The sequence below is a fragment of the Petromyzon marinus genome, chromosome 12 (assembly GCF_048934315.1).
Source record: "Petromyzon marinus isolate PM22_M1 ecotype Great Lakes invasive population chromosome 12, UKy_Petmar_22M1.pri1.0, whole genome shotgun sequence".
In the NCBI taxonomy this organism is placed as follows: domain Eukaryota; kingdom Metazoa; phylum Chordata; class Hyperoartia; order Petromyzontiformes; family Petromyzontidae; genus Petromyzon; species Petromyzon marinus.
This window is the reverse complement of record NC_133678.1, coordinates 6,522,136-6,546,311: the sequence shown is the minus strand read 5'-3', so window position 1 is coordinate 6,546,311 and position 24,176 is coordinate 6,522,136. Positions and strand designations below refer to the sequence as shown.

The 24,176-nt window shown below is 45.3% G+C and overlaps 1 protein-coding gene and 1 long non-coding RNA gene across 3 annotated transcripts in view; one reads left to right on the top strand and one right to left on the bottom strand.

Moving 5' to 3' along the window:
- Positions 1 to 395: 395 nt before the first annotated feature.
- On the bottom strand, positions 396 to 24,073 carry LOC142924324 (uncharacterized). 2 transcript variants are annotated; one of them, XR_012941521.1, is made up of 3 exons: positions 23,952 to 24,073; positions 20,033 to 20,149; positions 396 to 744 (listed from the first exon to the last, which is right to left on the bottom strand). It is a non-coding gene; the product is annotated as an uncharacterized LOC142924324 (long non-coding RNA). The 2 variants fall into 2 exon arrangements; XR_012941520.1 differs by lacking the exon at positions 396 to 744 and adding an exon at positions 15,047 to 15,663 and having other exon boundaries at positions 15,813 to 20,149.
- The window catches only part of LOC116941627 (arf-GAP with SH3 domain, ANK repeat and PH domain-containing protein 2-like), a 49,306-nt gene continuing 48,638 nt past the window's right edge, over positions 23,509 to 24,176 (top strand). The window contains exon 1 of the mRNA XM_032952883.2: positions 23,509 to 24,068. Coding sequence (XP_032808774.1) covers positions 23,940 to 24,068 — 129 coding nt within the window. The 5' untranslated portion in view covers positions 23,509 to 23,939. The remainder of the gene's footprint in view (positions 24,069 to 24,176) is intronic.

Sequence of the window (24,176 nt, the reverse complement as noted above, 5' to 3'; positions counted from 1 at the left end):
GAACGATTGCACTCGAAGCAATTACAGCCATTTGTCACCGCACTTCCCCCACAACCTTGTCGTTCACGGAGGTTGATTGAGCATACTTCATGGCACTGGCCAGTGGGGTGCTGGTGAAGGGTTGTGGAGCGGAGCTGGTGCAGATGCCACTCTTCGCTGCTGTAAGCCATGAGTAGGCATGGAATCCAGGCGGCAAAGTTCATAACAAGAGTGTGCCAAGGCGCAGCGCCACCACTCCACTAATACAGTATATTTTGGGCTAAATATAGGAAGTGTTCACTGCCAGTATTGTACGCCTATTTTTAAAATGTTGAACGAAACTAAAATAGCGAGTGAATTTGTTTGAACCGGAGAAATGTATCAATCGTAGGGGACGTGTAATTATGCACACACCGTTTGCACGTCTGCCGGACATTGTTTATTTCACGGTTACAAATTGCGAATTGCAACTTGGAGAGAATGTACGCGCTGAATAGAGCAGACAGCATACGCAGAGTCAGACCACATCACTTAAGCTGCTTACAAAGGGTACGCTCGAAGGGATGATGGCTGATAGAAAGGTGGCAGAGTGGCAGCCGAGGAGGAATGACATGCGCATGAGAGGGCATCAGCAGGCGTGATATCCATTGGCTCTTGTGCAGGTGCTGGAAAGATTTGTTGCGTCGCTGGATTGTGAGAAGTCGGGAGGTGGCGGCGGCGGCGGCGGCTTAGGGTGGCTTTCATCCAGCAGTGGATCGATCATGCCTGATGATGATAATGAAACAGAATCGATCGCAACTTGAAAGAAAAAGCAAGTTTTACTAAACTCAACTTTTGAACGCCCCTCCCCCCTTCCACCATTCCTCCTCATCGTCTCCAACTCTAAACTGCAGCAAGAAGTCCTTACAACTATAAATTAGTGTCGCCAAACTCGCAGTTTCCCCCCTGAGGTGCATTGCGCCAAATAGTCCTCTTACATCACATACGCTCTGTCGGCAACAGGATGAATCACAGGGTTATTATTGTTGCGTGCAGGCGCCCTTGCTTGAGCAACTGCACTGATGAACACATGCCTTGCCATGGAAACAACATCATATGCATTACACCCTTGCATACCGTATAGGCATATATATGTTTAGTTACACGGATGACAAGCCTCATTATCTTTTTTACACGTAAAAAAAAACACTCGAATGTCCATTAGGGGTATTCGTCTATTTGATGTTCGAATGAACGTCCTCGTGGTGTAATGGTTGGCACACTGGGTTGCAGTCCAAACGCTGCTGGTTTGATTCAATTACCCATTGCGCGTGTTCTGGAATTTAGTTTTTACTGAAATCTCCTCCCTCGCCTCTGTACACCCGGTAAAGTCTATGGGTTCACCACAGTTACTTGATCGGTTGGTTCTCGTACGTCGGGGTAAAGTGGTGGGTGCACGCTCGCCTCTTTCAAGGCATCTGGCCGGCGTGGAAGAGTAGGCCAAAACACCCTCCAGATGGGGCCCCTCTAGAGCTCTCTCTAGTGGAGAGCCCTTCAACAGCAGTGGCCGTGAGAAAGATATTGCAGGGCACCACCTTCATCTCTCGTCGTTTCAAATAAAATAAAATAAAGTTGTATGTAAACTACGGTATAGCATCGAGTATGCATGCACTCATAAACACACAAAACGTAGTCACACGAGCGGTGCATTTATTAGGTTAGTATAGCAACTACACATTGAAATTGTATGTGGATGCTTCTCTTTAAAGGTATTGTCAAAACCTACAAATGAACATTACATGTTGAAGTGAATGTTAATATGCGTAAGTACCCTGTTGGGTTCAACTCGTGTTAATAATTGTAAGAGAGATTGCTGCATGGTGCTGTGTTAGCGTATCATTCACATGGCCTAACTACAGATTGACTTTTTATATATAGTTGTTTTTTTTTTTACCCAGAAAGACGTGTTCATTCTCAAGGCTTTTTTATGGAACGCGCCTTGGCTTTTTTCACAGTAGGAGGAGGCGATTGCATTTTACAATTGAGTAATTTGCGGTGTATATTTTTTTATTTGAACCACGGCGCCAGCACACAGTGGCCTACTCATTTCAAATGACATCGCTTGATATTTAACATCCACTGTTAAGGAGACGATTGTCCGTAACATATATATTTTAGGATAACAGCCTAAGTAATAACCAGGGCACTGGAATCTAACCATGAACCTCTACAACAAGCAGCTAACACGCTCCACGCTGGGCCGTGTCACAGGCCCAGCGTGGGTATGGGGCGGTGCCAGGTCATTATGGCAGAGTCGGTGGCGCAGTGATGAACGCACTGCACCACGAACTTGGTGATGTTTGACCATGGCTGACATCAGTGGCAAGTGATATCTTAACCAGCATGGTGAAGTATGGTCAAGCAACCTTCACGACCGACACGTGGATGGACAAAGGGAAAATAAACAATAATTGTATCACTCTGTATGGTTATTGCGTTGTACAATCGATGTGTGCAACTAATGAGTTGTAGTATGCACTGAACGGAAACAACATTTTATCATGCAACCGCCATACATAGAGATAGTCAATTCTCCACTATTTGACGGCCAGCAAAATGGAAAGCTCCACTACTTAACGGAAGCACCTGTCGTGCTGCACTCACGCATTTTGCGAGGCACGATTTGTAAAAGCTGTTGAGCTCATGGCAAATGCACAGCCTTCATATTATAATCTTGAATGGTTAGTTATGAGCGTTGAGCAATTGCGATGCGCGTTTAATCCATTTCCAGACCCCAGTTTATTTCATAACAGATTGCAGGTCTGAACTGGCATTGTTGCTTGTGTGCATTCCCCATTTTGACATTGCCGCAAATGTGCATGACGAATCATTTATTGCACATTGATACCACAGGGAAATGTATATGAGGTGTAATTTAATAAGATCCTTTTAGCAACACCATCAGCAATATGTTTGGGTAGTGCTCAAAAACAAAATGATTACAGGTGTTTTAACTACAAGAAATATATGGCCAAAAAACATGTTCTTTATGTGTTCTATGAAGCTATCAACAAATGTTGATTATTTGAATAAAGAATGTCTTTGCACACATTAACTGCATAAATACAGCAGTCATATTCCCTGATCTATCCACTAAACCTCACACTCCTATGATGCCACAATCACTCTCTCTCCTGCACATGAGCTAATCTCATTGCTTCATCTTCATCTCGTGGCAACTTTCCGGATTTTAGAGATGTTTTTTGGCTATTGACCAGACCATATGTGTCAATCACAGTTGAGAAATAACAAAATACTGTGATGAATCAATTTTGTAGAATATGTAAAGGCCATTTGAATAATTGGACACATTATACTGTATGACCTCGCACAAACCAGGGCATTGATAATATAAATATATTTAAAATTGTCAACAAAATTTATAAAGATAGAATGTTTACACTAAGTTTGCATGAAGAAAGTAAAATAATATATACTCACAGAAGAGGACTCAGGCAAGGGGATACATTCTCACCAAGGTTATTAACGGTGGCATTGAAATATATAACCGAGTAAAGTCCTGTAATTATCTTAAGATTAGTAATGCCAAACGTGAAACGTTACAGTCAGAGATAATGAATGCAGTACTTTGTTTGGTAAAATAATTAACCACAATAATTAATTGAAAACTGTATAAATACAATTCTAAACAAAGGGAAATCATGCAATACCCATGTGAGCTGTTTGAGGTCAGTTTCTAATTTCCTATTTTGGCTGAAATCTTGTGACCAAATTCACATGCACATTTTGGCTCTGCAATCTTAACCACGGGGTTAAGATTCTTTTAAATCTCTTTGCAGTCAATGCAAGGGAGCCTTTTTTAAAATCCAGGCCAAAATTTAAAGTTCAGTTGCGCTAATTACATACTAATATGTAACCCAAAAAAACTGTATTGTGGATAATACGTTTATATAGGGCTGGACGATCTTATTATTTAAGTACAGTAATGAATTACTCTACCGATTATAAAGTTCGGTTAACTGATTTGATTGGATAACAAGAAAATTGTTGGAAAAATAAAGTTCCTATATGTGCCACTGGATGGAATGACAGGTGGGGCAGAGTAATATCATGAGTCGTCCTGGGTGTGGCTTGGAGGGGGTTTCTCACCTTCAGCAGGCAGGATATTGGGGTGGCTGGCATTTTGAAAGAGGCCTTAGTAATCGACCGCAAAAATGTAGTCCAAAATAAACTTTAGACAATTAACGGACTTGATTTCCGAATCAGCTCTACATTTATTCATTCTTTTTCAAGCCTTTTCTCCATGTACAGTACAACCATGAAAATCATGTAAACTCCAAAAAACTGTACTTGATTTTTGTTTGGCAGAGTGCATAACGTATGTTGGTCTTCTGCTCATTACATGGCAACACATGCACAGCTGCCAAACCTCCATTAAATTAATGGAGTTGCACTCTGGTTTACGCATATTAATAGATCATTCCCATGAGCTGCCCGGGCACTGGACAAAGCAACCAAGCAACCAGTTTTACACGACAATACAGGCATGCCGGTGCTGGCTGGTTGGTGACCGCGGCCATATCTCCAGAGAAGCTGTCGCCACAGAGTGCCTAAAGCTAAAAAAATCGGGGGATGTTCATGAATAGGCAGTCATTGGAGAGTTAAATTGGCGCGATTGGGTTTTTTGTTCCGACCGTAAGATATCGGTGGACATCATCAAATGACGACATCCCTTCGCAAACCCGATGCTGAATAAAGGTCTCTAGTTCATCGGCGTTATTTGATCGTATTTCAGAATCAGCATATTTATTCATATTGGAGGAATCCGATGACATATAAATCTCTTTTCAAAGATGTCTTAGTCAGAATGTTACAAAAAAATTATGATACAAAAACACGATAGGAGTGAAAATTATAGGCAAGGTAAACAGATCACTGTTAAAAACATACACAAATAAAACTACATTTTTATATATATAAAAAACAATCTTACTCATAAAGGCCCACTGAGTCAACAGCTTAGTGGGCCGCTTAGTGATGAAGGAGGGTACCAAGTCTGATTCCTGACATATCACTCAAACATCACTCGCGGACGGGAATCAAAAGTGTGTTGCGAGGTTCACAGCGCAGCTTGAGAACCATTTCGATGCTGCTCCACCCCAGCCGCCCCACAGACCGTGTTTGTGAGGACTATTCGCGGTTCACCTTGAAATATGCACGGGGGTGCCTTGTTTTATCGTTGCTATTGCAGTTTGTAAAATCTCCGCAATCGTCCGAGCGGTGAATTGGTTGCGGATTACGTAAACGCAGCTGTGGGTTGTGCAATGGAGCAATGAAAGAGAGTGAATCACTCCGCTGTTCGTGTGTTTTTTTTTACTGCAAGGAGGGGGGGGGCGACCGAGGAGCTATACCTGTTGGATGCATTTTGCTCGCAAAGACATCCACTTCCGTTTGGTCACTTTAACGGGTGGATATTTAATGAACGAACATCTTTATGTAGAAACCCAAAGAGACGTAGCTCCAGGTGAGTGCCTAGGCCACAGCTTAAAGTCAACGTTATTCAGACGTTCAAAGCTGTTTGAAGGAGAGAATAAATATCCTTTTGATATGTGTCGGTGCCAAAAACACAAGCTACCAAGATATAAACTTCAAAGGACATATCAGGTGCATAACATAATCCCAATGCATTGTGTCTCCACATAGGGAATATACAATGAAGTGTGCACTGAAAAAATATGTTGATATTATAAATTAAGTATGAATTGTTGCGGCCATTTGATATGTTTTGCAAATTGGTTGCGCAAAAGTTGGACCAAATTTGTACTATAATTATGTGATTTTCGCAACATGTGGTGAAGACATTTGGTGATACCAAGTTGACAGTGGTGCAGTAGCATATTCGTCAATAACAGTTCCTTATATAAAAAAAAATCTAGATGACGTTTCAGGCAATGATCCTGCTTCACAGAAAAGAGAGAGGCCAGAGTGGCAGAGAGACATTCTCCCTTTACGGCCTCTCTATGTGCTGCGAATGAGAGCGACTGCCTGAAACTTTACCTATTATATAGATTTTTAAAAATGTAAGGCAGTACATATCATCAAGTTTCCGCATAGAATATAATTTCTGTCACTTAGTGACATGAGCACCAAGACATCTCTGTTATGCGGCTATATGAAGTGGTGCACTCGCCATCAGCAAATTAAACAAGAGCTCACGGCCCGCAAGCAACTCGTGGGGCCTCAGATTAATAAAAACAAATAAAGGGATGCACCAAATATCAGAATTCAGATACCAATAAACGAAACGAAACATTTTTTATTTTACCAGGTAAGGCCCACTGACCTATTTTTCAGAAGCGACCTGGTCACAAATGATAGTAGTTGCTAGTCATGTGGACATTTATAGCAGCTAAATAATCTAAACGCATGTTTCTAAATGTGGAGGGAAAAACTGGAGGACCCGGAGAAAAATCCACGCGACCACGGGGAGAACACGCAACCTCCAATTATACAGGCGTCAGGGTTGGGATCGAACCCACGATGTCCTGCATACCGGGCGAGGTAGTTAACATCCCACCAATGATTGTGAAACCATAAAACGCATGTTCAACTCCCAAATCTCTATCTTGTCTGCAAGCTATAGCCTCTCATCTTTCTACATCTCTATTATTTATATCTCTTTTTTCACCTCGCTGTGAGTTTATAAACTGAAAGCGCATGGAGACCCAAAGGAAAAAAACAAATGTATGTTTAGGGCCCCCAATGGGATAGCACCACCACTGACAGTACGCCTTTATTCCAGACACAAACCACGTGGGAGACAGTTGGGTCTTCGGCTGAGAACATAGCTGCATAAGAGGAAATACTTAGTGCTCATACAGTAACAGTCGGCACTTTGCATATCGGAGACTAACAGTTGAACGCTGCGATGTGACCCCCTGACCCTCACGTCCGCCCACAAAAGCACCCTTATGTTGTAAAGTGAGTTTATGTGTGTTTGGCACACTCCCACAGTTACTGTTAGGAAATTATGTAAACTAAGCGTAATGTTTTTTTGTCGCTATACATTTTAGCACTTAGCAATGAACAACGATGAACAAAAAGAACCAATGTCAGTCTTCTCGTGTTGTGCTGTGACCCAAAGTGGAGGTTTGGGTGGGTTAACTGGTGCACTGTAGTAACAGTCCATCCGTGGAATAGTTCCGAAAGTTACGCAAATCTTGCATCACATCTGTTTCTCAAGCTCTTGCGAGTATGCAATGCGATAAGCTTATTTTGAAAAAAATAAGGCTCATTTTTTGTTGACGAAGTCCCACTGATTGTTGAATCAGTAGAGAGCGCGCCTTAGCTATCACAACGCAGACACACTTTGGCAGGCTAAATCGTCACAGTCCACGAAGTTGAACCAGCGCTTCAAGAGTATTCTCAAAGTCTCACGTTTAATTTTCGATGGTTATTAACAAAAAAAAGTCTAATTGTTAAATACATGCGGTGTGTGTGTTCAAACATTCTGCTGTTTACTAGGGTGTTAAAAATGCCCGAGCACTTTCTTACACGTGACACACATGCCCTCTGGTGACTGAACTTTGCGAGGACCAAAATATAATTCACTGCACACTCCCCAGTGCGTGCGGTGTTTCGGCATGGTGTGTAATTCTTACTTTCCAGAGGTGTTCACAAATCCGACCGTTTGACACGTCCGCCTGTCCATCAGTGGCGCAGCCTTGTGGATGTGTAACGTCGTTTTTGCGTTGACACGCGGTGTGTAAAGTAATCGCGTAACTCGCGTGGGCCAGGCAGGGGAAGCAAGTCCCCACGCGAGTTACGTGACTGCTTTCCACGCAGGGGGATGCCTTGCTTCCCCTGGTGGCCAAAGCTTACGAGTTGAGGCTTCCCTTGGCAACCACCGCGTGCGATGTAGTTCTCAACAACAGTGTAAAATAATACGCGGTGAAAATTTGCCTAAGAAAATACTTTAATTCACGTTCAACGTTTTGTTTTAATTCAGTTAGCAAATTGTGCATCGCATATTGATTCTCGATGTTGTCATAGTGAAAAAGAGGCACTACGGAGCTGTAGGGGCTGCATTTTGCGCTGACAGGGTTACATGTTCGAGACCGTGAGCGTAAAGATGTGATTAGGCAAGATTACCTGTGAAAAAAATAGCCTAGGTGCGACCGTGCGAGTCAAATCAAATATAGGAGGCCCCATCTGACCGATTTCCGCACCTCCTGAGCTGATAATAGCGTTACGCCACTCGTGTAAAGTGTATGCGTTTAGTTTCCCTCTGCCATATGCCCATACATCTGCATCAGTGTATTTTATATTCTCCTTGATTCTTTTTTGAACGTGGATATCTCGGGCGCTTACACGTGCAGTTTAATATAGTATCAGTATGTACAAGAACATATGACGTTACGCCACGTTGTCTGATATTTCTTCAAAGCCTAACTGGTTAAACTTCCCACCCCATATTATATATAGCTGCAGAATTACAATTTTATATTGCGTAGAAAAGTTGAACGGAGAGCATGGATCTTCTAAACTCTGATGTCACACTTGTAGTCATCATTGATCACACACTCTCATATATGTTTTTCAAATCTCTGAGCTCTACAGGACCTCCTAACTCCACCTAAACAACATCTTCCATATATGCTCCTTCCTTGCTCCATTTGTTTCTAAGGCCTTTATTCATATCTTCATTACCTCTCATTTAGAAGACTGCATATTTATCCAAACGATTGCCATACATCGATACCAGACTTCGTACCCACACACAAACATATACATACATATACGTAACCACATCACCCCAGTACTTTGATGCTTCCGTTGGTTCCATATCAAATCCCACGACAACTTTCATATCACCCATGGACTTGCCCCTGCCGACCTGTCTCCTCTCATCCTGCACAACGCCCTTTCACACGCTCTCCACTCCGGAAATCAAGGCCTTCTGTAATAACCCTATCAACCTCAGCTCAATGGAAGGGCGTTTCTGCCTCCTTTTGCCATTTTGCTATGGAATACCCTACCTCCAGATATCCATGCTACCCACTCCCTGTCCCTAGTCATGCGAAGGCACAATACCTTAATTTTTTTTGTCCTTTGACAGCCCGTTCTCTATCAAGTGTCTTCAATCACACCTCACCATGACAACATTCTGTATCTATACCTGACTTTTCATAGGTTTCAAAATGAATGCGGTGTGCAGCATCTTAGGAAGGTAGAAGCATTCATCATCATCTGGGTTCAACCCACGACAGGATGAAGGTCTCCCTAAGACATCGCATTTAGTTGCATTTATATTTGTTGATTTATATTGCTGTTGTACATTTCGGATTATCGTAAACATACAACGTAATCAATGTATATCAGTAAACATGTTTTGTCCTAGACCAATCTTTCTATACACAACTGCTTCCACGTCTGCCTTTTATCTTCCTAATTCTGTCTTTATATCTTCTCTCTCTCTCTCTAAACGTGCTTTCCTGTATCCCCACACCCTGTGTTCTTGTGTGCTGTCTCTCTCTCTCTCTCCCTTTGCTGTGCTTATTTCAAAGTATTCTTCCCTCTCATGAAAGTATAATTCTGTACGTGACCCTCTGACAGAATAGTAAGTTATGCCTTGCTATGCAAGAAATAATTTATGGCTGCACTATGGGATCTATCAAATATTGGCTTGCACGGTAATCTGCTAGCAGAGCTGGTACAATTCCAGAACGTGAATTACTACTGCACAGAAGTCGTATGTGTGTTGAACTTATTTCGCAAACGTACGTAGCCAACCGTGCCAACCAGAGGTGCGGGGGAAGGACAACAAACTAATCACAAACAAGACATTTCTAAAGAAATTAGTTTTCAATTTAACGAAATTAGTTTTCATGAAAGGTGTACGTGTAAAGTTGGATTTAGTGCAAAAATCTTCGACAGCCAGGATTTTATCGCTAATACAGTACACAAATTACGGGGAGAAAATTAAAGTTACATAGCCATAGCCTAATTACTTAATCATCTGCAATGTGCCAGATTTCATATCTCAGAAGTTAAGCAGGGTTACGTCCTTATCGTGCTTGGATGGGCAATCACCATCGATTAAACAGGTGATGAATGTTGCCTTGTCAGCGGGTTCATAGTTCATAGCGGAGGGCGAAACATCGCTGCACCACTATCCTATTTACTTCTTAGATTTAGTGCAGCCTCAGCAGATTCACAAATGTAGCTCCACCAAATCGTAAGTTGTGGCTTGGAAGATCATCCTGTGGTGACAACAACACACCTCAGTGCCAAGAGCACATCACAGTGGGGCACAGCACGTCCAGGGTTCCACGTGCCTAGTAAGTCATTTACATATCAATTTGCTTGAGATTGGGATATTGACTATGAATTGTAATGGTGCTTCAGCCTGGCTTTATGAAACATTAAAATAAAAGTCACCCATGAATATTTCTACGATTGTAGGTTGTTTATTTATTTGCCCCTTTTTCCCGTGTTTTCCTCTTATTCCCTGTGCGTTTATATGTGCTCTCTGTCCTTTCTCTGTCCTGTGATTTATTTCCCTGTGCTATCGCCTCTCTGACAGAAGTCTAACGCCACCATGCTGAATAGCAAGTTATGTCTCTCTGAGCCAGATTATATTTCTGGACCCCTTAGATCCTCCAAATAATGGCTGCTGGCAATATTTGCCAGTAGGGCTGCTGGATTTCCTGGATATGAATTTGCATCGGTCAGCTTAAAAACTTTTTCAAACAATTCATCACACACATAAGCCATACTCCCCCCAGTTGGCAGTTCATAAAACATTGTTTTAGCGACCTTTGGGGGTGGATCTAAAAAATATTGCATGAACCAGAGCAGAATTCAGTACTCGGGGTGCCAATTATGCAGTGATACTATATCCGTTTTTGTATGTGGCTAATAAAAGTGAGTTATGCGATAACATACAGTGAGGGAAAAAAGTATTTGATCCCCTGCTGATTTTGTACGTTGCCCACTGACAAGGAAATGATCAGTCTATAATTTTAATGGTAGGTTTATTTGAACAGTGAGAGACAATAACAACAAAATACAGAAAAACGCATGTCAAAAATGTTATAAATTGATTTGCATTTTAATGAGGGAAATAAGTATTTGACCCCTCTGCAAAACATGACTTAGTACTTGGTGGCAAAATCCTTGTTGGCAATCACAGAGGTCAGACGTTTCTTGTAGTTGGCCACCAGGTTTGCACACATCTCAGGAGGGATTTTGTCCCACTCCTCTTTGCAGATCTTCTCCAAGTCATTAAGGTTTCGAGGCTGACGTTTGGCAACTCGAACCTTCAGCTCCCTCCACAGATTTTCTATGGGATTAAGGTGTGGAGACTGGCTAGGCCACTCCAGGACGTTAATGTGCTTCTTCTTGAGCCACTCCTTTGTTGCCTTGGCCGTGTGTTTGGGTCATTGTCATGCTGTAATACTCATCCACGACCCATTTTCAATGCCCTGGCTGAGGGAAGGAGGTTCTCACCCAAGATTTGACGGTACATGGCCCCGTCCATCGTCCCTTCGATGCGGTGAAGTTGTCCTGTCCCCTTAGCAGAAAAACACCCCCAAAGCATAATGTTTCCACCTCCATGTTTGACGGTGGGGATGGTGTTCTTGGAGTCATAGGCAGCATTCCTCCTCCTCCAAACACGGCGAGTTGAGTTGATGCCAAAGAGCTCCATTTTGGTCTCATCTGACCACAATACGTTCACCCAGTTGTCCTCTGATTCATTCAGATGTTCATTGGCAAACTTCAGACCGGCATGTATATGTGCTTTCTTGAGCAGGGGGACCTTGTGGGCGCTGCTGGACCTGATGGTGTGTTCTTGGGGTCATAGGCAGCATTCCTCCTCTTCCAAACACGGCGAGTTGAGTTGATGCCAAAGAGCTCCATTATGGTCTCATCTGACCACAATACTTTCACCCAGTTATCCTCTAATTCATTCAGATGTTAATTGGCAAACTTCAGACGGGCATGTATATGTGCTTTCTTGAGCAGGGGGACCTTGCGGGCACTGCAGGATTTCAGTCCTTCACGGCGTAGTGTGTTGCCAATTGTTTTCTTGGTGACTATGGTCTCAGCTGCCTTGAGATCATTGACAAGATCCTCCCGTGTAGTTCTGGGCTGATTCTTGACCGTTCTCATGATCATTGCAACTCCACGAGGTGAGATCTTGCATGGAGCCCCAGGCCGAGGGAGATTGACAGTTCTTTTGTGTTTCTTCCATTTGCGAATAATCGCACCAACTGTTGTCACCTTCTCACCAAGCTGCTTGGCAATGGTCTTGTAGCCCATTCCAGCCTTGTGTAGGTCTACAATCTTGTCCCTGACATCCTTGGAGAGCTCTTTGGTCTTGGCCATGGTGGAGAGTTTGGAATCTGATTGATTGATTGCTTCTGTGGACAGGTGTCTTTTATACAGGTAACAAGCTGAGATTAGGAGCACTCCCTTTAAGAGTGTGCTCCTAATCTCAGCTCGTTACCTGTTTAAAAGACATCTGGGAGTCAGAAATCTTTCTGATTGAGAGGGGGTCAATTACTTATTTCCCTCATTAAAATGCAAATCAATTTATAACATTTTTGACATGCGTTTTTCTGGATTTTGTTGTTGTTATTCTGTCTCTCACTGTTCAAATAAACCTACCATTATAATTATAGACTGATCATTTCTTTGTCAGTGGGCAAACGTACTAAATCAGCAGGGGATCAAATACTTTTTTCCCTCACTGTACATATTAAAAATTATTGGAAAATTTATATTTGTTGTCGATTTTAAAACAATGGTACATCTCAAGTTTAACCATCTTAGATGGTGTCAACAAGCACACAATTTGGTCTGGGTCAACAAACTGAAATTTGTGAATTGGACCTGATTGATATACGCCCAAATTTATGTACAACATTTTGGGTGCATTATGCCAACCTTAGAGCTTTAAATGGCCAGGCGAATTGCACCTGTGATATGTACCGAGAATGTTGTGAGCCTACTTACTCAACTTCCTATTGGAATCACCTTATTACCCTGCCCAAGTGATGCAAAAAAAGTCTAGCCCTATGTCTGAAATACAGGTGCATACGACAAAATCCTAGTATTGACACAATACTATTTACTAGGTAAGTATCAATATAGTAGGCTTACTGTGCATATGTATATATTAGACTAGCTTAACTACCCGGCTTCGCCCGGGACTTGGATTCACCACGCCCGGCCGCCTTTGTCCCCCCAATGGCGATGTTCACACACCACACCAGTTGCTCGTTTGAGGCTGAGTAGACCTAGGGGAGGCCCAGGACCGGTTCAAATGATCGTCACCGGTGGTGGCCGTGAGCGGGAATCGAACTCGGGTCGACGGGTTCGTAGCGCAGTGCGCGAATCGGTACGCAGTCCCCTCCCACACACAGACAGGATAAAGACAAAATCCCACGTGTAGCCTGTAGGGGGCAAGTGGTGCTGTTAGCGAGGAGCACCTATGAAGGCCGGCACGGCACACGAGGGGGTGGGTGGCCAGCACCACTCCCGGCCGCCTTTGTCTCCCCAGTGGCGATGTTCAGACACCACATCAGTTAATTGTTTGAGGCTGAGTCGACCTAGGGGAGGCCCAGGACCGGTTCAAATAATCGTCACCGGTGGTGGCCGTGAGCGGGAATCGAACTCGGGTCGACGGGTTCGTAGCGCAGCGCACTAACACACAAACTCACACAGACACACACACAGACACAAACTCACACAGACACACAAACACAAACTCACACAGACACAAACTCAGACACACACACACAAACACACACACAAACACACACACAGACACACACACACAGACACACAGACACAAACTCACACAGACACAAATTCAGACACACAAACACACAGACACAAACTCACACACAGACACAAACTCACACAGACACACACACAGACACATAGACACAAACTCACACAGACACACAGACACAAACTCACACAGCCACACACACAGACACACACACAGACACACACACAAGCACAGACACAAACTCACACAGACACAAATTCAGACACACAGACACACACACACAAACACACACACAGACACAAACTCACACAGACACACACACAGACACATAGACACAAACTCACACAGACACACACACAGACACAAACTCACACAGACACACACACATAGACACAAACTCACACAGACACACACACAGACAGCGCGCTAACCGCTACACTACAATGCGTTACGCTTTCACATGCGCGGGTCACGTGACAGATTTGACGTCACAGCTCACTTGCCGTGCAAAAAATAAATGCATTATTAAGCTCCCCCCCCCCCCCAAAAAAAGTGTATTTTTATAATTTTTGCATGGTGTAAAGTCTGGAAAGTACCCACATGGCAAATTTCCAGTTTGTTGCATGTCGGGAAGTAGGCTAAACATTTTGAACAGACACACATTCACAACTTTGCCTTTGATATATATTAGATGTTTGCATAATAACCCTAAATACTTTTCAATGTATTGCGGGTGTGGTGAAACATATAAAGACATAGGCTGCAACAGATGATCGCAATTGATGGCCCTGATCAAATACACACATTGATTAATTTTCGTATAGTCCGGCACTTGTGAACCTCTTTGGCATAGTGGCTCCCACCAATCAACACCACTGGTTCCCAAGCCACAACCAGGGACCAATGCCCCCTGAACACATTTAAAATGCCTCCTGCATCGTATCGATGCTGCAAACTGCACTGACCCTCAACCAGGTTGATAACCGCCGGTCTAATCTTTACCATCAAGTGAATCGTTTGTTTTGGTTTTGCTACAATTCCGTTTTGCCCCATGAACGTGAGTTTAACATGAATTCTGCATGTAATTTTCATAAACCTGACACATCTATGGATCTTTCGATTTAAAGCTTTCGTGACTGCAGGGATTCATATTCTTGGTTCTTTCGGTAAAGTCACCACGTAGAAGGGAAATAATAAAGTAATAAAAATAAAACATAATAAAATTCTCATGACGTTTCGGCCACAATGCAAGCAGCCGTCCTGAGGTGACGAACAGAGCTGTCGGAGAGATGTAAACTCAACAGATTAATTTAGCATATTGATGCTAAATTCATATTGATGCTAAATTCCTGTTGATATGTAAACTCCTTTGTCAAGGCGCTCTCCTCCTCCCACCCAGCTTAAAATACGCTGCCAAGCTTAGCAGTGTTCATTGGGACGCTGTCTTTCCGACAGCTCTGTTCTTCACCTGAGGACGGCTGCTTGCGTTGCGGCTGAAACGTCGTGAGAAATTTATTTTATTATATTTCATTTTTATTATTTTATTATTTCCCTTCTACGTGACTTTATCGAAAGAACCAAGAATATACATCTATGCGTCGTTTTGCATTGATATATAGATGCAATCCTAACCCACGCTAACCAGATACCAAGGCCATAACCTTTGCTTATCATGCAGGGCCCCCTAGTGTTCCACTCTCTCAATTTAAGTTACACTCTGCTTCAACGTCATCGTCAGCCATGATCTATCCACGGCTGGATGAAGTCCTTCAAAATCTGTCACCATCCCTGAGATGCCACAATCCATCTCACTCCTGTGCATGGATAGATGTTATGGCTCCATCTCCGCATTGTCCGTGCTCTTGGGCGTATTTCTCCATTGGCTGCCATTCCATTCTAGATTTAAAGCTTTCGTGACTGCAAGGATCCATACCAGCGCTGTCCTCCAGACAGGCTCGTCCCTTCACCTGATGAAGGCCGCTTGTGTTGTGGCCGCAACGTCGTGATTATTGTTGTTTTATTATTTACCTACGTGCCATTCCATTATCAGTCTTATACATCGGACATCATCCCTTCTAAAAAAAAATTTCCACCTATTATTTCCTTCACCGTCAATGATGTAAAGTGTAATGTGTTTCAGGGCAATTTCTAGCATGCTGTAGGAAACTGAAGTTACCGAGAAAAATTAACCACGTTCACGAGAGGACGTGCCGCCGATTATGCATTTTTAGGCTATGTAAAGTGTTCCCTCCTTACTCACGAGGGATACGTTCCGGAGATGCTCGTGAATATCAAATTTCGCGGATAATTATATTGGCCTACGAAAACTTAACTTTTTAATGAATTACCTTAAATACATAATTAATCTATTAAATCAATAAAATTATTATAATACTATTTTTTTGTTATAATAAACATAGTTGAAATAAAAAAATACATATTTAAGTACTAAATAATAAATTATGATGATACTGCGCATCATCACTTTATCTACTCACTTTTTAGCTCTCTAGATACAGTCATGTAGAGTTCCAGCTGCGATTTGCAGATAGCCAACATCGCGGATAGCAAGCTCGTGAATAACTTTTTTTTGGTGATACTGCATTGGCAGTGGTGCACGAAAAAAACCTCAATACATTCGTGAATAACACTGCCTTAACAGGATAATAGGTGACGTTTTGGGAGACTGCACTTTACACCATGGTGTAAAGTGCAGGCTCATTCTCTTATACACTCTATATCTCTGGCCTCAATGTGCTTTGAGGAAGGGCCAATTTCCTGTACAGGGACTCCTCTACTTACGAAGATTTGACTTACGAATTTTCATAGATACAAACAAACCTGTCCGTATGTCCAGTTGCTTGTTCGGACCGAGAGTCGTAAGTTCAACCATCGCGCAATAGATTGCAGTGGTGGCATCTACATCTCCAGAACATGAATAACCAGTGGCATCTACATCTATATGAGATCATATAACTTTTAAAGCCATTACCCTTGTTTAGTGTACATGCCGTACAGAATGTTTAGAATCGACAGGTGTAAAGTTGGACTTACGAACAAATCGACTTATGAACATACCTCTGGAACCGAACTCGTTCGTAAGTAGAGGATTATCTATACATGTGTAGTGCTATAGCGCTGGCTGCTGGCGGAAAAGGCAAACTGCGGTGTACGGCAGTACTCACGTCGGTAGGCCACGATATATACGAGAGGGGGACATCTAGGGGAAAGGTCACAGAAGGGGCCCTTCGGGAAGCCCCGGGAACTCGCTAGTAGGTTCCAGAAAGGGGGCGTGGCCGGGGCGGAGCGAGGCCACGCTGGGAGTGTAATAGGGGCCCCTGTGTGGGACCTCGTAGCTGTTGCTGGAAGTGGGATCCCCATCGTGCTGTTCAAGATCGTCGTCGTTACGATCTCGTCGTCTCCATCTTCGCCATCCTGCCAACTGTTCTAACTAAGTAGTACCGCCTACATTAGACGGTCTTAAGTATAATAATGTGCACCCACGTAGGGTGTTGTGTATTATCCCGATGTTGCTCGTTAAATAAAATAAGTGCCTCCAAGTATTACTGTCTCCGAGTTGAGTCATGATACATGTATTCACAAGCATGAGCCAGCACAGCCAATATTGAAAGTCATGTTTACAAATTCCTGAGCATATACGTACATATACATTTGTAGTGGGTTAAATTCAGGCGCACCCTGGAACTTTGGAGGCAACACTATTTATTATCTAAACACAACGGGTAACCCTTAACATTAACAGGATAACGACATAGGGTGGTGGTAACCACCGTTCCTAACTTAGCTAACACACGGGGATACTACATCACTGGACCTGAGACCGAGGATCGTAGATGGTGGCTTCATCCCAGAGTTGACCCAGCAGAACAGCCCAGAACAGCCCCCAGCTCTCCGTCCACACCCCGCTTATAAACCACCCCGGCGTGGCCGGCTCCGTCCCGATCCTTCGGGAAGGCCCGAGCCCCCAACCACGTGACCCCCCTTGGGCCCCTGGCCCCACTTTATCTGGTCACGTGTCCTGTTGGGTTCACGCAGAGTGTCACGGCCTGACACGACCTCCGTGACACCCGCCTACAGCCCCCATACCGAGCCAACACAGTAGTGTCGTTCTACTACACTGCACATTGTGAAAGTGAACAGGTTCAATTCTCATACGCATTCACTTTTCTTAATATTCCCTATGCTGTATAGTGAACCATACAAGTAAAGTAGCGACCATCTTATGGACAAAGCTCCCACATTTCCGGGAGGCTCAACCTCGACACCTGGAGAGCTGTCGGCTTCCTTAAACTGTTTATACCCACCTAACTACTTGTGCCACTCACAGTGAGTGGCCTTTATCTTTCTGTTTCAGCCAACACCAACCAGACGTTAGGTCGCTTTACTTTGAATGTGTACTGTAATCGGGAATTCACGTTAAGTACGGTAAAATGACCCCCACGATCCGTACAGGTGCTCATCAAGCAAATGAAGTAATCATCCAGTAGTGCGGCTTGACAAAAGCACTGCACGCATACAGTGTCCCAATATCCTGCGTGGGGCATACGCGTGTAGGCTACGGCATAGAGTACTTGTAAGAAGAGGCAGTATAATAAGTAGGTCACAGCAACATCTGCGGTGAGTTTGAGTTAAATTAATCCCCTTGAATGCATGGGGGTTACCCCTGGCACTCCAGCCTCACAGAAGTGCAAAACAAAAACCAAGTAAAAACAGTGATGTATTGCCCTAACAATCCCCACCGAAAAAAATCAGGACCCTCTTCAAAGTGTGTCTTGTTCTGGTGCTTCCCTGGGTAAAATAAAGCGAATCACATTTCGGGGAGACCTTGAGTTAGCAGCCCCGAGCTCCATCAGCCCCACCCACCTAGGCATAGCCACACCCACCACGGCACTAGCACGAGGATGTGACCGGGGCGAGTGGCCGCTTATAGGCTCCACATATTTTTCCGAAAACACCGATCGACTACCCAAGATAGTATGGACAGCACTCAACCGAATCGGCGGCACAGGGCATGGGCGATGCAGTCACCTGCTCCACAAGTGGAATATGAGCGATGACCCCAAGTTTGACTGTGGTCATGAGTCCCAGACCATGGAACACGTCACGTCAACCTGCCCACTAGTACATGTTGGAGGATGCGGGGTGGGGGGGGACTTCCATTTCTCCACTTGTATGTATCTTGAACTTCTTTCGCACTGTACGTAGCCAACCGTGCTAATCAGAGGTGCGGGGGGGAAAGACAACAAACGAGACACAAAAAGTAGCTCTCAAGCAATGAGTTTCCAAAATAGATTTAAAAGTGCATAGCTCCAGTGGCTTCCTAATATCGGAAGGAAGAGCGTTCCAGGCGGTCGCAAGAAGCGCATCTGAAAACGCGCGATGCAGTTGCCCGTCTTTGTTTGATGGTCAGCCAAAATCCGCTGCTGCGAGGATGACTGGATCACTTGACATCTTTGGAAGCCAATGAGTGGATCGATAAAACTAGACTTCCCATTACAGTACCGTATAAGCTTTACCCGTCATATGAAATAATGCCGGAGTAGCCTCGCCCATCCACTTTGGGGGGAGCCCCAACCTTGAGCTGTAATCACGAGTTCCAGCACGCGGAGCAAGATTTTTTTTTAAACCGAAACTGCCTGGTTGCCAATCCTGGCCAAACCGCACTGAACGAGCTTATCACGGCCCAGTGAGTGTGAGCAGCTGTTGAGATATTCGAATAGGGATTTTCCGTGATATGATATTTCACGATTTTAATATTATTGCGATATCAGCTTCCCATAACTTTGTAATTGTACTCGATATTTTTTCTTATCTTACTGTATATATGAGCTTTTACGTACGTCCAGTACGAATAAAATTGACTCAAAATCAGGTATTCGATTGCAAGCTCACTTAAAGCTGCCAAAATGCGTATCATTGCAGATGCACACCACACGGCGTTTTATTAAAACGCACATATGCTGTGCGGCACAATAACCAAATAATATAATTGAAATCATGCCCACCAGAACGATTACGTCAGACAGCCACCACGCCCTCAATTACTCCGAAACGTGTTTTGTAAAGCACTACTTTATTTACAAACCGAACATATTATTAAGTTAAATGACGTGTCCCACACCGCCCCTCTATTTTTGTTCGTAATAAGAATGTCGTCATATTCTTTGCGTGTGTTTGATTTTTTGACGCTTTCGATCGGTTCCCTACTTCTGTAACGTGTAAAGCACCCACCGATCGATGCTCCCTTGTTTTGGCATTGCGTCCAATGTAACCGACACCCTCTTACCACCGTGTAACAACATCTCCACAGTCGCAGCTGACCGAGCCCTTCCATGCTGAATCACAAATCTAAAAGAGAGAATTAAGGCAAATATTTGTGTTAAAAGAAAAATAGCACGGTCGGCTACGTAACTCGCGAAATAAGTTCAACATACGCATACCGTGTCAACACGTACGTTTTCAGGTCCATACTGCGTACAGTCGTTTCGATACGGGCAAAAAAAAACCCATTTGTCTATTTGTTTGTGTTTGCCCCTTGTGATGGGACTTTGTAGGATGAACGTTGAGATTTATAAGGGGCACGGGGTGACCAGTCAGGTCTGAATTGGTATGTAATAAGCTAGGTGCATCGATAAGGGGCTGACAGGTATGCATACATAGGGGCTGTCCATAAATGACGTCACGCACCTAGGGGGGGGGGGGGGTGGTCAGACATTTGTTACGATGTGTGACAAGGGGGGGGGAGGTTGAGAAATGTGACGTCACATCAAAATGCGCAACCTTAAATAAATATAGAATTAATCTTCTTTGGTTCTTTCGGTAAAGTCACGTAGAATGAGAATAAAATAATAAATTGATAAAATAAAATAACACAATATTCTCACGACGTTTCGGCCACAACACAAGCGGCCTTCATCAGGTGAAGGGGACGAGACTGTCTGGTAGGACAGCGCTGGAGTGGCCGAAACGTCGTGAGAATATTATTGTGTTATTTTATTTTATCAATTTATTATTTTATTCTCATTCTACGTGACTTTACCGAAAGAACCAAAGAAGATGAATCCTTGCAGTCACGAAAGCTTTAAATCGAAATATAGAATTGTTAAAACAACACTAATTGTTATAACAACACAGTTCAGTTTATTTATTTTGGTACAGCCCTGTGAGCCATTCGGCTCTTGAATCGGGTGCAACCGCAACAAACAAAAAAACAAAAACACGAACAAGAAAAACATCTTAAAGTGACTATGTGTGACTGTGCCAAACAGAAAATCCATGAAAAAACACAGCAAAAATATTCCTGAAAAAAGCACCGTACACTAACGCTGTGTGCAAAAAATCCCAGTGGGATGCAAGTCAAACAACAACAACAACAACCACAAGACAACTTAGATTAAGGCCATCAGTCTAACTCCGTACTACAACAAAACAAACATGTCCAAACCCAAAAAACTTTTCGAAATCACCAAAAAATAAAGCCACAATTGCAACGTAACAGTGATCATAGGGACTGTGACCGAATTTTTAACAATAAACTACACAAATAATAAACTACATAAATAACATGTTAAAAAAAACCACTCCTACAACATCATAGTGCAGCGCCACATTAAATACGCACTACAATGACAATAGTTTAAAGCTATTTGAAGCCTACGTGTTAAACTATTTGAAGCATGTTTTATATTTTGGGGTGGGGCTAAGCTTTGTGACGTCATATTTGAGGAGGGGGGGGGAGGGGTAAAAAATCGCCCAAAATCGCGTGACGTCATTTATGGACGGCTCCATCGGTACGGTATAACGATATACTGCACTTCCAAAATGACGAAACGACTATGGTGGATCTTGATATACCGTGGTATCGCCACATCGCAGCAACCCTCGCACTGTGCACGAGTGTTTGAATAAAGGGAAGGGCTATATGATGTCTTCTCGGTGGGAGGGAGGGGAGGGGGAAGTAGCAGGGGAGGGGGAAGTAGTAGGGGAGGGAGACGAGGGGGGAGGAGGGGAAGGGGGACGAGGGGGGAGGAGGAAGGGGGGCAGGAGGGAGGGGGCAGCAGGGGGGAGAGGGGAGGGAGACGAGGGGGGAGGAGGGGAGGGAGACGAGGGGGGAGAGGGGAGGGAGACGAGGGGGGAGGAGTAAGGGGGGCAGGAGGGAGGGGGCAGCAGGGGGGAGAGGGGAGGGAGACGAGGGGGGAGGAGGGGAGGGAGACGAGGGGGGAGGGGAGCAGGGGAGAGGGGGTTGAGGAGGGTAGAGGGGGATGGAGGGGAGGAGGGGGATGGAGGGGAGGAGGAATGGAGGGAGGGGGCGGGGTATGAGGGGAGAGGGGGTGGAGGAGGAGGGGGAATGGGAGGATAGTGGGGATGAGGGGAGGGGGGGGTGGAGGGAGGGGAGGGGGACGAAGGGGGGAGGGGTGGCGGAGGAGGGGGGAAGTAGGAGGAAGGGGAGGGGGAAGCAGAGGAGGGGGAAGGGGAGGAAAGGAGAGGGAGGAGAGGAGGGAAAGGGTGGGGTAGGGGGTAGGGGAGGAGAGGAGGGAAAGGGTGGGGTAGGGGGTAGGGGAGGAGAGGGCGGGGTAGGGGGAGGGGCGCTGCCACGCTCGCCACTCCCACAACAGTTGTGGCGTCTCAACGCCCGAGTGCTGCTGAGCTCACGACGCCTGCACCCCGCAACGCACACACCGCGACTCACACACACACACGTGCCGCGACTCACACACACACACGTGCCGCGACTCACACACACACACGTGCCGCGACTCACACACACACACGTGCCGCGACTCACACACACACACGTGCCGCGACTCACACACACACACGTGCCGCGACTCACACACACACACGTGCCGCGACTCACACACACACACGTGCCGCGACTCACACACACACACGTGCCGTGACTCACACACACACACGTGCCGCGACTCACACACACACACGTGCCGCGACTCACACACACACACGTGCCGCGACTCACACACACACACGTGCCGTGACTCACACACACACACACACGTGCCGCGACTCACACACACACACGTGCCGCGACTCACACACACACACGTGCCGCGACTCACACACACATACGTGCCGCGACTCACACACACACACGTGCCGCGACTCACACACACACACGTGCCGCGACTCACACACACACACGTGTGCCGCGACTCACACACACACGTGCCGCGACTCACACACACACACGTGTGCCGCGACTCACACACACACACGTGCCGCGACTCACACACACACACGTGTGCCGCGACTCACACACACACACGTGCCGCGACTCACACACACACACGTGTGCCGCGACTCACACACACACGTGCCGCGACTCACACACACACGTGCCGCGACTCACACACACACACGTGCCGCGACTCACACACACACACGTGCCGCGACTCACACACACACACGTGTGCCGCGACTCACACACACACACACGTGCCGTGACTCACACACACACACACGTGCTGCGACTCACACACACACACGTGCCGCGACTCACACACACACACGTGCCGTGACTCACTCACACACACGTGCCGCGACTCACACACACACGTGCCGCGACTCACACACACACGTGCCGCGACTCACACACACACACGTGCCGCGACTCACACACACACACGTGCCGCGACTCACACACACACACGTGCCGCGACTCACACGTGCCGCGACTCACACGTGCCGCGACTCACACGTGCCGCGACTCACACGTGCCGCGACTCACACACACACACGTGCCGCGACTCACACACACACACGTGCCGCGACTCACACACACACACGTGCCGCGACTCACAAACGCCTCTCGGGTGCATCGTCAACGTCAGCTTCAGTCCAACAACAACATCATCATCGACTTTCAGTCCAACAACAACATCATCATCATCGACAGTCCCGACACCGGCAAGCCATGAGCAGCACTTGACACCCGATCGTCGACTCGCTCTGTTCACACTGCGGCCGCCGCAGCCGCAGTGAGCGTTCATTTAAAAACAAATAGATAATAGTTTGAGCATTCTCGGCAGCCCTTGCGTGGTTATAATCACCCGCAGCAAATCGATTATTTATCGAGAGACGGGTGGCTTCTGCTTAATACAGCAGAGCAGCAGCAGCAGCAATGATGATGGACCTGTTCAGCGTGGATGAATTCTTGGAGGAGTGCAGGGAGAATGGCACCACCAGCTCCACGTCGACCTTTTCCTCCAAGATGAACGTCTACAAGAAGTCGTTCTCCAACATAGAAGAGGTGGGTCCTAACAAACTTTATCTTTTTTTGTTTGTATAAACACAACGATTTCCTCCTCCTCCCCTCCCCTCCCCCTCCACAGTGTTGACGGAGTTGTCTTAATGTTAA